Source organism: Oreochromis aureus, linkage group 5, assembly GCF_013358895.1.
Source record: "Oreochromis aureus strain Israel breed Guangdong linkage group 5, ZZ_aureus, whole genome shotgun sequence".
NCBI classification, from domain to species: Eukaryota; Metazoa; Chordata; class Actinopteri; order Cichliformes; family Cichlidae; genus Oreochromis; species Oreochromis aureus.
This window is the reverse complement of record NC_052946.1, coordinates 4,996,750-5,013,101: the sequence shown is the minus strand read 5'-3', so window position 1 is coordinate 5,013,101 and position 16,352 is coordinate 4,996,750. Positions and strand designations below refer to the sequence as shown.

The following is a 16,352-nucleotide window of genomic DNA, read 5'->3' as shown; positions in this document are numbered from 1 at the left end:
ACATTAAAGGAGCTAACAATAACTATCAAATGGCTTCAGACTGTATAAAATCTAAAGCAACAACGGCTAAGCAAACACCCTAGAAGTGATTCAGTAGACTGAGCTTTGGTATTCAGTACCTCTGAATGTGAAGGTTGCTTCCTGGCACCAGGTGTGTCAAACTAGTGAAATGGGATTTAATTCTAGGTGGAGCAGAGACGCGCAGTGCTGCCAAGTTTCCTTTTCCCTGAAGCTTCCACACACTTACGAAGAAGCTGCGTCCTTCTGTTACAACTTTTAACTTAGCTTTTATAAACTGCACATTTACACCCTTTACAGGCAAATTAAATCTCAGTTTGCATACAGGTAATAAACACTGATAAGTGAAATTCTGAAAAACTGCATTGTAGTGTCTGCAGAATTTGACTGATAAAGGGCTTAAAGGGCAACAAACATGGATGGATGGCTAAAACACAGGACGTCGCATAGAAGACTGACTTTCAAGTCTTTTTCCATTTTCGTTCTTTGGTTAGTTTTAGGCAATAGACCTACAAAGTCAAGTTTAGTAAAAGGTTATGGTTTAGATTTTACAAACTGAAGACAAACTTCTTTGCTTTCTGCCAGGCCACAGGAAACGAGAGAAACTGATGACGGCTGAATGCCCTTCACGGGTCCCCCGGATCACCTCCCCTTTCTCTTTATGTCCCTTCTCTACTATCCATTGCTCATCGCTGGCACCGAGTGGGCAGCACTGCTGCCAAAGTGACTGATGGGCAGCACCCTCCGCTGTCCGCTCTGAACAGGACCATCAGGCCAAAATTATGCAGTCTGAGATCCTGGCTGAGTGGTCATGACAGGTTATGGATTCGCCTACTGCCCCTGCTGGTTTCAAGGGCATTTTATCCAGACGAGGGAAACGATTCAGAGGCTCAGGAGAAGCACCTGTACATCATCTGCTGCAAGGCACAAATGATAGCGGTGGAGTGGGGGTGTGTGGGTGCTCTATTATCAACCAGGAGAAGAGACGAAACCCATCTGGTTCAGGCCTAACAGGATAGTTCCCAAAATGATGATACAGCACAGATGATACAGGACAAGAAATGGAAATAATCAGGACCTTAAACTAACAAAGAAAATGAAATGTCATTCCGTGTTAAAGACAGAAATTGAAAACCGAAGAGAAAATACATTGTCTGTGAAGCACGCATGCTGTACGACTGTTGACACGAAGAAAACCAAAGACACCAGAGGTTTAAAGACAAACTCCAGCCACAGCAAGATTACGGTGAGGACATGAACCTACCTTCATTGTAGAGAAGCTCAAGTAAGGACAGAGGCCTGTCTCGACCTAGGGTGACCCAGCTAGACTGTTCATTGACAAGTCCAGACAGCCTGTGGCAGCAGGGCACCGGCTGACTCTACTACTACTCTACACCGACAGATTTCCAGAGAAGCACGGCTCTAGTTCTGGTTAGTGTGAGTGGTAGACGGCTCCTTTCCCGCCCCTTTTTCTGTGATGTAGAACATACACACACATATACACAGTGAGGCTGTTGAAGGACAGGCAGCACCTCTGTCTATACACGCTGGCTTTGGGCGCTGCTGATGTTGGCATCTGCAATAAAGACCGCCTTTCTTTTTGCTGTGCACTCCTGCCTTCCCGCTGGAGTTTTCACCTCTGCCAAGGAGAGCTGCAAGGCTGAAATGGAAGAAAGGTTATATGACGGCATTGTGCCGCCTGTGTGTGCCTGCCTGTCAGGGGAAGGGAGTGGCAGCCTGGTGTGACACACTCGATTACACTGGCTGATTGGGGATTATTTTTGGCTTCCACTGGCACCCTAATAAAAGCGAAACACTATGCTGCGTTTTCTCCTGTAATTACCTCTTCCACTCGTTGCATTAGCTGACCATCATTCATCTGACATCAAATTACCCTGTTTTATTTAGAGGAAAACATGCTATCACATAACCAATCTTTTTAAAGTGCAACATATGACACCCAGAGTCCCCTTTTCCTCCTGTCAGCTGACACCCTGTGCGAACTTCAAGAAATAGGGAAGTAGTTCAGTAGGAGTGGCAGTAAGTTAGAGTTATCAGCATTTCTGGAACAGCACATGGTAACTTGCATGGTTTGGGAGTAATAATGGAGTTTCCATTCTTAATCTAATTGCAGATAATTAAGTATTGATAATCAGTGGGGCGAGCCACAAAATAGCTTCACGGTTTATCCATCTGGAATGCCCTAAAAGTACTTGGACAGAAAAAAACACGTCTGATTACTACCATATTTTGCCAGAAGACAACAAAATCCTAAAGCCACACTAACTACCGAAAAGTTCCTTCTAGCATTTTACTGACTTGAGTAGACTTTTCATTTTTTTTTAAGATTAGGCTTGAAAAAGCTGGGATGGCCTTTTCTTTTAGAATGAAGAAAGTCCCACGTAAAGATGGTTTAACACAAAGATTAAGACATTAAGACATTACAAGCTGCACTGCAATGGGATGAAATTGTACATACTTCCTGTTACTTCAGTAGGCACAGCTAGAAGTCTTGTGAACATTATGTAGATAGAATAAAATAAAATTGAGTTGTGTACTGTATGCTGTTATCAGTAGAGGTAAATGGGTTTTATAGGCGTCCTTGTACTATACTGTATTTTTGATTCTTGGAAGCGATATGTGCGTTCATGTCCACTTTGAATTGAATAGACAGAAGAATCTGCCAAGTGCAACCTGAAGAAAACAAAGAAAACCAATGCACAAGTTCTTAAAAGTTCCTAAAACTGCAGTTACTTTTTTGGCCACTTGAGGCTGGCACTAAAAAAAGCCAACCCCATTCGAGTACCCAAATGCCCAACTTAACAAATTCATAAAAATGCAATGTTAAGGGATTTCTTAACTCTTTGATTTTGTTAAAGATTAATCAGACAGATAAGTTGATAACTAGGTCTCTTTCTCACTGGGACCTCTTGACTGCATTTGTCATGTTGGTACCTTTAGTTGTTCTTTTAATGGGATAAGCTTGAGAATTTCCTGTGTGGTGCAGTGTGAAATGCTAGAATATTATTGGTCTGTTACTTAGTACTATTTACTTCTATGTGATGTAGCTAACTAACTAAGCTTGCTAGCATTGAGTCCAGAAACCAAATGCTATTTTCATCTTTTATATGGAGTTTATGACACGGATATATGCAGTGACTTTAAGATACAATGTTTTGTTTTGCAACCATTGTCTATATCCGACTGTGACCCCTTTAGAAGATGTTTCACGATATTGTGTTGTTGTTGTTTTTTTAGCTGAATGCTGGTGAGCTAGCATGTGATTTAGTTAGCCTGTTAGATTGAATGAGGTCCAAAGAATGCAGAATGAGTTAGGTTTTATTACTGCCTACCAATAAAAGTAATGTCCTTTACTTATTGCTTTACTTTTACAACTGACCCCACCTCTGTCAGGTAGACTAACCAACCCTAAATCCTCCACACACACCTTGTATCTTGCATTTAACACGTGTAGAAACAGAAAACAAGATTCTAGATTAACAGACAGGCAGTTATCCAGTTTGGATGAGTGACCACCATTCAAGTTCAAATAAAGCTAAGTGACTTCTGAATGTTCACAGAGCTACGGTTAGCAAGCCAGCAAAGAACATAACAATGTTTACATAAGACAACTCCAGATTTAAGGATGCAGCTACAACATCAGTAGCAATTCCAACTAGCATCAACAGCTATGTTCACTGAAAATAACATTAATCGTCTGTATGTCTAATATTAAAATCTGTTTGATGATCTGAAGCATCTAAGTGGGAGAAATAGCACTGTCTTATTGCACTGTCCCAAATATATGTGTATTTTTTGAATTTTCTGAGAGTGCCATTGAAAACATGTACATGGTCTTTACACAAAGACCATGTACACACCAACCAGCTGAATTCTCAAGGTACTCAGACCTGTTAAAATGTTAGCTAGCCAGCTAAAAGTATAAACATCAGTTCCACCAACAGTCAGCAGCCATGTTCAGTCAAAACAAGCGTAATAAATCCTCAAACAAAACAGCAACAAGAAATATACAGTGCATTTAAAGAACCTCATTCTTTTTTTCTGTTCTCCAGACAGAAACTGAGCTTATACGCCATCACCCACTCTACGCACTCATTTAAAAATATTGCTGCAGTTCAATCATATAACTCCCATTCACTGCCTCAGCTATAGCCTAATCCTTAATAGTTCAAAAAGCAATCTCTACCATATGTTAAAGTCAATCAGTATAATTTATTTCCCATTAATTTGCAGATACAGGCTTTGAAATGGCCACTTTCAATCATGCTCTGCGGCATGTATTTCTTGTTAAGCCTTTAAACATTTCATTTGCATTCATGATCTATGTTGCCAGGCGCATTTTATCCTGTACATTTGTGTAGCATAAGTAATTGGCCAGCTGGCCAAGCTGTCAATATTAGTTTTAATGAGCAGGACAAACAGGTCCAACATGCATACCAACATATACACTGCCAGTTAGGTAACAGAGGCAAAAGCAAATTAATTTTAATGCCATTCAAGACAGCACATGCTGAAAAGACTCAGCCAAGCAGAGGTCAACCAGGGGCCACTGAAAATGCTTACTCTTTCCCAAATAGATCCTTAGACTGATGAAAGGATTTTTGGTTCAGTCCTTCTCCTCTAGAGATCCATTCTCCTCACCTTGAACGCTTCCTCTTCAAATGGGAACGCTGCTAACCTTTTGAACCAGCACTTCCTCTACAAATCTACACGCCAAGGGGCCCCTTTTCCACAGTTCGCTCTTACTCTAGCATGTCTGAAAAGGAAACCTGAAACACTTCAAAACATGACAAATCTGAGCAGGCAGATTGGGTGGTGTTAAAACATGCATCACTGTGGAATAACCGTAAATGAGCTAAAGGGTGTGAAAGACTTGAAGTCAGCTTCATTCATCTGACAGTAATTTCAAATAAACTGATGACAAAATAAGTATGACAGCATGTGCCTTATTATTATCTTTCTATCTTTAGATGATGAGGTCCATAACCAGACTCCTCTATGTCCAGTTAAGTACCTCTAATATACAATCTCAGCATGGCTGTAAAGATTAATTTCATTTATGATGGAGAAGAACATCAGAACCTCAGCAACTTTTCATTTCAGTGAAATATGATTTGGACAGTCAGCAGAAGTTATTTCCCATAGCTAAAAAATATGGATGTCATGAAAAGGAAGGAGATGCAATTGTTTTTAAGAATGAGAAGGTGAACAGCACAATATATCAAAAAGAAGAGAAAGGAACAATTTTTTGTATTCTTTTCCACTCATTTCCTACACTGTTGTGGGCCTCAATCTCAAGAATTGTCAAAAGCTTTTTAGTGAAGTGAGCATCACGTGTCCCTAGAAACTATTTGTCAACTAGTGTTCCGAAGTGTTCGGTGGAAAAAGCAGACTGTGAGGTACCGATGACCAGTGGCTGTTTTCTAAAAAAAATCCTACTGAGGTGGATTCCCAGCAGCAAGAATTCCCAGAAGACAATCATCTTTCATGATCTCTCATTTTCTTTCCAAGAAGCGAGATTATCACCATGATCTACTGAACTGATTTTGAAATTTCCCATACACACAGCTAATATATGCAAGAAATCATTTCTTGAGTACAAACTCAAAATTGTTCCATCCCCTAATGAGCCCCCCCCCCCACTCCCCCACAGAACTGTGACATTTTGACACCAAATTAGCAACAGTTCATGTTTGCTATGCTGCTGTGAGATTGTCATTGCACTTCTTTAAACTTAAAAACTGTGATGATTCTCAGCAAAGTTTATTGTTTATGCATTTTCCATTATTTTAAACCACTTTAATTCATGTTTATCTTTTAGTACTTGGTTCTCTATTTCATACAAACTGGGAGTGTCTCATATGGACATTTTCACACAGCTTGGCTGATTGCACTAAAGCCCTGCCTACCTTTGTTTTAAACTTTTGTGTGTAAAGGACAGCCAATGGGATGAAAGCTTGCTTGAAGACAGGGGAAATAATGCTAAAACAATGTTTCAGGCTTAGTACAACCCCTCAGTTCATCCTAAATTGTACTAAGCTGGAAATAAGAGATGAATGTGGACTGGACTACATCTTTAACAACAAGCGTGAATTTGATGCCAACTCCAGCAGCTGGGTGCCAAAACTCATCACGCTCAAAAAGAAATCTAAATTTTGTCATTAATTCATTCCAACAAACATATTTTTCTGGGTGTGAGAAAATGGCTAACACTTCTTAGACCAAATAGAGCTTGTAAATGTCTCACACAGTTGTTTCAGCTGCTGAGTGTCCAGTTGGATGCATCAATTAAGCATTTAACAGCATTATATTCTTCACTTTAAGCTCATTTAGCACTTTTACTTCCAGTTAGGAATCTATTTGAAAATCCATACTCAATGAAAGTTACCTACCTTGAGATAGAGCACAAAGCACATGGCTGAAATTATTTGCCTATCTGACCTCAGTCTGCCTTAAGAATCACACCAAGACTCATTTGAGAAATAACAAAAATTAGTCTGCAAATGAGCTGCTATTTGCTTATCATGAAATTCCAACAGCTCTAATAAGTCTTTCTTTTAAGCATTACATCCAGCGGTACATCCTCTCTCTTCACATTCCAGCAATTGGAAGCTGACTAGCTGCACCTCTGGAAGTGTTTTCCTTGAGTAGAAATGTGGAAAACTCAGCTGCCAAGCCACAGTCACCATGGCCAATCTGGCTACAAATGCAGACCTAGAGTACAAGTGGAAAAAAACAGTTCCAACTTTTGACACCACATGCTAAAGACTCAGGATACACTGTACTTTATAACTCAACAATAATATTTCAACTAACTCAGAGAAATGACAGGGTGCAAGGGGACAGAGAACAGGAGATACTACAATTCATGATCAGTGCATTAATTCCCTGAGGGCCAGTAAGTTACTTCAGCGTAAGCATCTGTTTATTGAATGTTTGGTTTTTGTTTATGTGGACAAATGAACCAGGGTAGAACCACATGTTTCACACTGACACAGGGATAGATAATCTTAAGCAGCACACAAAGCTTCGTGTGAGGAGATTTTCCACTGATCCTACATGCAAATACACAATCGTATTCCCATTTTCCTTAGCAAGAGTACAGGAAAAGTATGCCCGCTATGAAAGCTCCATTCACTTTATGTTTGTAACAACACAGAGGTACAGTGTGGATTTATTTGAACCATAAACAGTCACAAAAACAAGCTTCATTTGTATGTCTTTACATTGTGTTTGTGCACATTGTGCACATTTTGACACCCACGGACAGAAAAAGTTTATGAATGTCTTTTGTTTTTTTGTTTTTTTTTGCCATATATGAGTTTAGGTTCATTTAGGTTTGGGTAAACAAACACCCAAGTTTTATTTTTAATATTTGCTATTTTGTTTTTCCCCTGCTTTTCTAGACTTTGATGAACGGTTTTCCTAAGACAATTTACACTTTCATGTAGGGTTAGGATTAGAACTAGGGTTAGGGATTAAGGGGGGCTTAGACCGTGAGCATATCAAAAACAGATCAAATGGAGGAATCTCCTTTGCAAGGTTACACACCCAACAAGAAAAATACAGTCATATGAAGAGGAAAGTTTACACAGGAGTCTGCATGGTCCGCAGAAACCTAAGCATACTGTTACTGCTTTCATTTCTCAACATGACTGAAATGCTGTATCAGGACCTTAAGAGAGCTGTGCATGTGCAAATCCCTGCAAATGTCAATGAACTGAAGCAACATGGCAAAAACAAGTGGGCCAATGATTGCTCCATAGTGAGGTAGAGAAAATGATTACTTCAAGTTAGTGCTGCTAAAACTGGTTTTACAACATACAGAATAATGGGATATACTATATTTTTCACAGGACGACACAGAGTAGGGTAAAAACTTTCTTTTTCACTTGATTGTCACTTGAAAAACACTTCCCTCCCCCCCTTAAACCGCCCTTTATATAAAGGCCTGATTTCATCCCACAGGAAACTGTCAGCCTGTTACAGCATGCAGAATACTCATTCATGTACTGGGTTTGCCATTCTGCATCAACTATGCGTTGTGACTAACGGCACTACTTGTTGTAGTAGTGAAACTAAATCACTATGACACACAATCGTTCACAGTTTAGAGCATCTCAAGAACCCCTGTTATATCTGCTGACAGTAATTGTGGTAATAATAGGAAGAGACGAGGTGAGCACCAGCATAATAATCCCCTGCAGCCTTTCCCTGCCACATGTTATTGGGCTTTATGGCAACCTGTTGACACCAATCCTAGAGACCCAGTGGACCAATGCTGGGCAGGCATAAACAGGCTGTAATCTCTATTGCAGACTGGCTGGAACCATACGTCTTATCACTGGGCATTTGAGAGGCAGAGAATTGTGTGTGTACAAAGACTTGTACTTTCTCATCTAAACAGTAATGCCCACATCCTCAGGTATAACGTAGAGCCAATCAATTAGTAACACAACAATCAGAAGTGCACGGCCACCATAAAGCCATTTGTTTGCCTGTTCTCTAGAACCATGCAGGGGTCAAAAGTCACGAGTGGTCGTCAAGCACGGCAATAAAAAAGACAACAAGAATGGGAAATTGTGGTGGTTCCAAAACATGACGGCTTGGACTTGAACAAGTTTGGGCTGAAATGTTCCCTTCACAGTGAGCCTGCACCAGTTTGGAGTGAAAGGCCTGTCTCACCCTGTGCATCACTCTCCACCACTGAAGGACATCTTGTGTGCATAAACTGGCAGACCACATGCTTTGACCAAATGGTCAATGACACTCTGGGAATGAGAAAGGTTGGACTGTGCATATGCAAAAATGTAAAGAGTGACTATAATCTAAAAAATTTCTCAACATTTCTAATTAGGATTCTTTGAGTATATCACTCTAGCATTCTTGCCGCATATAATTCACTTGTCCAAACACAAAGAGGGCAACTCAAATTTTGAAGATGAGAACAACTGTGGCTCTGATGACTCTGTGCATCAGATTTTGGAATCCATTCAACCTCAGCAGACTCCAATCAGAATCATTATCCTAGAGTGGAGTCTCCTTGGAGTGATAATGAATGATGGGCCAGCAGAGTGAGCCTCTGTCCGGCCGGCTGGGCCCATACCTAATGCCTTTCAAATCATATGCAAGATGAGTCATCAGGAGCTTGTCAAAGCTTCCTGGCTCCTTTTCACCTCCTTTGATTCGTCCTCCTAAAAACTCTTCTGATGAGCCTGTGATTTATCGAGCACTCGCTGATGTAGTTTGCATTAAAAAAAAAACAGCCTAAATCCTTCTGCGTACTTCACTCTTGGAGTGATTTGGAGCTACAGATTCAAAGCAGGCAGGAAATGTCTTCCTAAACGTTGGACAAGGCAACAAATTTCCTGTTTAGCAACAGCTGTGATGCACTGAATCTAAACCCTAAAAAAGCGTAGAGTCACAAACATTCTCATGAGTGCAACACAACGGCAGAGCTCAACCCATTTTAATTTATAACCCTAGAGGATTTCATCATTGTAGAATTATCTGATACCAGGCAGCTTAATGCTGCATAATCTACCCAACCTGAAAATCCTGCCCCTGAGGACAGAAACCAAGAACCGAAAAAACAGTTCTGGCCTCAGAGCCTGAAAGCCCTGGGTGTGGGCTGTCAGGCTACATACAGGAAAAAAAAAAAAATCACACAAGTTACACGTAATCCTGTGCTGCGGGCCAAAGCAGGATGAATTAATATTGAATTAATATTATTAAACCGTATTAAGATATGCAAGCCAATGAGTACTGGTACAAGGCAGAGGGGAGTGACTGCTGAGGACCCTCCATCTCATTCACAGTAATGGTTAGTATGGCACAGGAGCCTGTCCACTTTGTACGCTGAATGCTGTCTAGGTCAGCAGAGAGAAGCCTGATGTAATGAACTATTCCTGGGTCTGTTTAAAGGATCAATAGGAATTCATCACACGGACGCCTGCGCTCAGCAAAAGTAGAACCAGGATGCAGCAGAGTTAAAGACAACACCAAAGAGAAAAAACATCAACAACAAGTGCACAACCCCTGGTTTGCAAGGCTGCTCGGAGGACACATCTGCCTCTGCATAGAGGGAGAGGAGATGGGGGCTGGGGGGGATAGGGGGGTCAGAGATAAAGGACAACAACAGTCCAGGCGCTGTCTGAGAAGTTGGACTGTCCCTTCAACCCCAGTTTGCTACAGCGAGCAGCAGGCAGCAAACATCAGCTGCCATGACATCAGACTATAGGAGAGAGATGGGGAAGAGGGAGTGATGAGCGAGGGTGGAAGTGGTGGGATGTGGGGTGGGGGGTGGGCACAGTGCATTTGCAGCTGCTGCAGTCATCTCTGCCAGACACCTGCTCAGGCAGCGGGTGTAAACAAGATCATACGTAGCCCGCAAGCACTCTTTTTCTCCGTCTCTGCTCTCACCTCACACACACTCCAAAGATTAAAAAAAAAAGAAAAAGTAGTCCCAGCTAAGCCAATATGCAGGTATGACATGACAGAAAATGAAAATAACAGAAGCACGAGGAGAAGCAGCCCTACCGGCAGCGAGAGACAGCGAGCAGCCCGGCATATGGTCGACACTGGCAGCGTGAAGGCGAGGGACCATCCTTCCACATTCACCTCCAGCTTCAGGGAGAGAGAGAGACAGCTCGGGCCCTGCTGTACTCTGAGTCCCCTCAACACCACCACCACCACCACCACTCTCTGTCACTCTCTCAGCATAGCCCCTCCTCTATTCCCTTTCTCTAACTCTCTGTTTCTCTCTCTCTAACCCCCACTCACTCCCTCCCTCTCAGTGGAGTTGTGTGTCCAGCCTGACGCAGCCCGGCAAGTCCTTGCCGCTCGCTGGCAGCACAGCAAGGTCAAGGTTTTTCTCTGCACCTAGTCCTTCACACTGACAAAGAGCGAGAGAGAGGGAGGCAGCACTGAGACCTGAGTGCATGCAGCCTTTTCATGCACCGGCTTATTCTCCTCTCTGGGCGAATGTGCGGTAATTAATGAGATGAACTGCTCCGAGTTTGATTGCAGGGAAACATGCAGACAGCAAAGTGGGAAATAGAGGCGTAAACATCAATGATTCTTCTGGGAAAATGTTGAATTTTACCCCTATGTCTGAACAAGAAATTATCTGTTTTCGCTGAGTAAGCCTCTGAGTTTGATATTGTGAAGATTTTAGACTGACAGTGATAACTGATAGCTTGCTTGGAGAAAAAAAAGTGCATATTTACTCCACTGAGCCAAAACAAAAAAATATTACCTGTATGTTGTATGTGGGATCAATCAGCAGGTATAAAGATATGATTGAAAAAGGCAGGACCCAAACTGCAAAGTTCACATGATGGTAACTTGACAGTAGAGAGACCACATTCTGACGGTGGTGTGACTTACCATCAACAGCAGCAGGACTTTGGAGGAAGTGTTGGAATAAGTCTGATCCCATTCTAAGTCACAGCTTACATGACCTATAGGATGTGCTGCTAATGTCTTGGCACCAGATAGATAGAGGAATCTTTGAGGCCTGGACTCTAGAAGACCTCTGATCGGTTAGAGCTAATTTGGCTGCATGCAAAGACTGACAGCATATTAGCTACTTAGGTGGTCAGGATGCTTTGGCACATTGGTAACCTTTTGTGATTTGACCAATTTTAAATGCTTTTATTTAAGAACTTTGACTATTTATGGATTGGAATGAAGTGGTACTTAAAAAGCCATATTACCTTTTTCATACGCATATGTGAATCCACGCACTTGAGCAATTTATCTACCTTGTATTACACTCATATTAAATTTTGAATTACCAGATATCGTAACAACTTAACTGTGGAAACTCACAGAGAAACACACAGAAAGGCCCTTACCTACCACAAGGTTTGAACCAGCTGCCTTCTAGCTGTGAGATAATGCTACTTTTTGGATAATAACCCAAAGTATCTGAATTGAAAATACCTCCAAATCAGTACTAAAGTTAAGTACTACCATTAGTACTGACTTTGAGCTCTACTTGGTTTCTATGCTTAGCTGACACCCATTACTACAACACCACCACCATCAACAACAATAACACAGCAGCATGGTATTAAGCCAGTGGTCTAAATTTAGCTAAAAACTGTGAGGTGATAAGCATTGCTGAAGCTGACAAAGCTGGCTGAAAGGTGGTGATGAAGCACGCAGTCCTGTATCTGACAGACGATGGAAGTCAATTAAACAGACTAACAGAGAGAAGCGTCCTTTTTTAAAATGAAGGAGCTTCTAAGAGGGTACGACTCACTGTTTCGACAATGAACTGCAGCTGGCATGGAACGGCATTAATATCCTCAGCTCGTTTCTCTGTCCACTTGCAGGAAGTTTGCCAGGGGTCATGCCCTCTTCCAAGACTGGCACTCACAGGCTTGTGGCCACTACTGTTTATACAGCGAGGCCACGGGAAACAGACAGAAGGAGAGAGTGGAGACTACTTACTGTGCTCCTATCACTGGGCCTATAGGATTACTGGTAATGGGATTTCCCATTAATGGCTCCTCCTGACAGGTGGCGTCCCAGTTTAGATCACATCACCTAGGTTTAAATATTTCTCTTCCATGTGCTGCCAAAAAAAAAATCTGCCTTAGCTGTTTACACCAGCGCGTTCCCTGCAGCGAGAATAAAAATAACTACTAGTAGCTTCAAATAATTCATTCTGCAAACAAGTGACACCGACATGACAGCACCTCGAAGAAAGCCAGATTACTGAATCAAGTCATGTTTTTAGTTTGCTGTTTCTAAAAGATAAAACTCAAGTTAAGACAGCAAAAACAGAAAGACAGGGCAAAAGGGTGGATTTGGAGTACATATACCTACCTATGTAGTGCTAACAGGCTAATACAATACTAGGATTTTAGTCAGAAAACCTGAAGCATAAACTTCTTGGATGAGTTTAACCCCACAGCAGGTCAAATTATTTCCACTAAAATGCTCCAAAAGCCACAAACAGCATCACACAAGGGAGACGTTGAGTTCAGAGTGGTATTAGCTGAGATGAGAGCAAACAAAAAGCCAGCAGCCTAGCAAGATCCCATCTGACACTCAATGGAGCCCGATATCTAATAATGCAAAAATTTGAGCCTGAACAAGTTTAAGAATAACCCCTATGTCCCCTATGAGCTTTCTGTGGGGAATGATGCAGTCAGCCTCACAGCAGCTATTTCAACTTCCACACTAGCTTCATTTCTTCTTAGAAGTTGCTGCTCAGTTAGGGAAAAACTGTTTTACATATGTGCTCCCATATTAGCTTTAACAACACTAACTGATGTGAATTCCACCAGTCACAAGCACAGACTGCATAAATAGATATGGAATAATAAAAAGATATGGAATAAGCTCTGGGTCAGAAACATTGATTTGATTATACATGTGCATCTAATGTATATCAGAATATCTGTTTGAAAGAGACACTCATGAGTTGTTTTTAGCACCTTTCTTGTGAGCAAATGTAGTTTTTGTGTTTCCACCATTTCTAGTGGGACAGAGTTGTAGCAGGCAGCCCTGAGATTTCCTCGATAACGTTATGCTTTCTTCACCTTTTCTCACCTGTCTCTTCTGGAGACAAAGTTAACTAAGATACACATTGTCTGGCTGGTTGTGTCTCAGGAAGGGAAGGGAAGGAGAGGGAAGGAAAACAAAGGGGAGACGGAGAAAGACAACAATAGCTGGAGGCTACGTCATAATGTAATGGCGCTAATGAGGATAAAGGAGCTTGTTATCGTTTCTCCATAAGCCTCTGAAAGCAGGACAGCCTGTGACATCACAGGCATCAGCGGCAGCGTTTTAAATGTTGCAGAACAAACCAGAGGAAGAGCACGAAGAAAGTCACAGAGATCTTTCAGCCTTTTAAATCTAGCTGGAAAAGGCTGATAATTCAAAAAAAGTGCAATTTTTTAAAAAGTATATTTTTTTAGTATATGGTAACACTTTCCAGTTTGAATCCAGTTTAAGTTTCTATGTGCAAGAAAGAGGCTCCTATTTATCTCTTTTATGTATAAAAAAAATAACGTAGCTTTGACTTCAGATAGAAGAGATTCTTGGATGAGTCGCTATTGTTCCTTGTCCTATTTGGCAGTTTGAGGAAAAATTCAGAGCCAGTGCCTGATCTGGGACCACAAGATGGTGGTGAGACCTGCTATGGTGTGTGGTTCAGAGATGGTGGAACTAGCAAAAAGTCATGAGGCTGAGCTGGAGGTGGCAGAGCTGAAGAGGTTAAGATGTTCAGGTTTCCAATCAGAATGACCAAGATGGAGTGGATTTGAAAGGCGTACATCACAGGGACAGCTCAGGTTGAGCAGTTTGGAGGAGGAATGATTGAAATGGTCTGGACATGTGCAGAGCAGGGATAGTGGATATATTGGACAAAGGATGTTGAAGACGGAACTGCCAGGCAAGAGGAAAAGAGGAAGACCACAAAGGGGGTTCTTGGATGTAGTGACATGCAGAGAGTTGATGTTATGAAGGAGGATGTTGGGGTTGGGGTGAATGGAGCCAGATGATCCCCTGTGGTGACCCGTGAAGGGAGCAGGTGAAAGAAGTAGAAGCAAGAGTAGAAGAAGAAAGGAGGAATAAGAAACCTGATCTGAAGCCACTTCACCAAGTCTTGATTAAATACTGCATAATTTTAGAGCAGCATATTCACTTTGCTAAAACAGTAGTTCTTAGAAACAAGAACAGATTATATCAGGATGACCGCCAAACTATGTTACTTTGTAACAAAACAGAACTTCAGTGTTGACATGAACTTGAAGCAGCAGGATCCTAGGGGGAGGAGATTGCTTTGTTACTGCTGTGTTTGATGTTAGCATTGCTAGGAAAGTGTGTAGAGGTGGTGACGTAATTATGAAGCTCTCTGGCTAGTTGGCTAGCTGGTTCTTAGATCATTCACAGGTTGAGCCAACAACACACTGACCCCTCCTCACTCACATTTCAGCTTGACTTACAGTTTATAAATCTCAACAAACAGTGCCCCCAGAGTGTCAAGTCACTATATGCAGCAGCAAGTGCTCAATGGCTAAGTTCTGGGTCTGGGCTGTAAGACTAGTTACATGGAAATTAACCATATGGCAGTTATACATATTTGGTTTTACAGCTCTGTTCAAAGACTTCCACACTTATCCAATTTCATACACTGAAGGCCAAAACGCAGGGAGAGAAGCAACAAAACTCACTTTAAAAATAGAGCAGATATTAACAACCATGACATGACATAGCATGAATAATATAAAGGGTTGAGGCGAGTTGCAAAGCACCAGCAGCCACCGTGCTATACTGGCCTGAAGCAGCCAGCACTACGCTTCATATGAAATTAGCCAATCATCATTTTTGCACAGAAAGACTCATGATCACAGGTTTCTGATGAATAAAAAAATTAGCCGATTAGCAACGCGCTAATTTTTTACATTTTATTTCATATATTTTTTGTAATATTTTTGGATTTCTAAACTTTGGTTTGAATTAAAGAAAAGAAATGTGAATGCATCATCTCAGAGTTGAGAACAGAATTACTGCAGGCATTCATTGAACACAAAGATTAATCCAGACACAAATAGGCAGGTTACAGTTTGTGTTGGCCGACCATTTTTAAGCTTAGTGTGAATGCGTTTAAATGGAAGGCATTTACACAGAAAATGAGAATTTATTGTGTCCAGCCAACTTCTGAAAAACGGCCTTGAATGCATGACAACTAATGTGTGGACACAGAGTGATCTCAGAAATGCGAGAGAGAATGGAATAGAAGCAAAGACAGTGCCATACAGAAGAAGATCAAGGAAAAGTTTTAGGCGTGACATCCTTGAGACAGCTCAGACGGGGTTTGTAATTAGAGCTGGGCAGATGTAGGAGTTACATAACAGAGGTACAGCCTTGAGAAATAGTTGATGTAATAGAGCGTTTTAAATGATCAAGACTGGTTTGTCTGAAGCTCCGGGTTCACACTATGGTAACAGTGTTTCGGAACATAGTAGCACAGTGTAGTCCACTGAAGCCGTACACTGTAAGTACTTTTCTGTGGCTTTCAATTAATATTTTCACACCGGGCAAACAATCCAGAGCAAAAGGAGCTTCAATTTCATCCTGATGAAGGCTGAGGTAGAACAACTTTTACCATTTTCTGCCTTCCATCCATCTATCGATATGGTGAAAGGCAGGGGCCAGGTCACCAGTCTTTCACGAGGCTCCGATACACTCAGAGATCAATATATGAAAAAATAAATATTCTCTGACTCTGAATGTGTATGATAATCAACTACAACCACAGTAAATTTAAAATGTTTGTAGATTCATAGGTTTTT

General features: G+C 41.5%; 1 protein-coding gene across 6 annotated transcripts in view; it reads right to left on the bottom strand.

The window, feature by feature from the left end:
• The window catches only part of iqsec1b (IQ motif and Sec7 domain ArfGEF 1b), a 287,807-nt gene that overhangs the window by 31,853 nt on the left and 239,602 nt on the right, over positions 1-16,352 (bottom strand). The window contains exon 1 of one of the 6 annotated variants that reach the window (XM_039612113.1): positions 10,579-10,704. The exons of the other annotated variants lie outside the window; for them this stretch is intronic. Within the exon in view, the coding sequence (XP_039468047.1) occupies positions 10,579-10,655 (77 nt within the window). The 5' untranslated portion in view covers positions 10,656-10,704. Of the gene's footprint in view, positions 1-10,578; positions 10,705-16,352 lie in introns of those variants that run through there. 6 annotated transcript variants of the gene reach the window in all.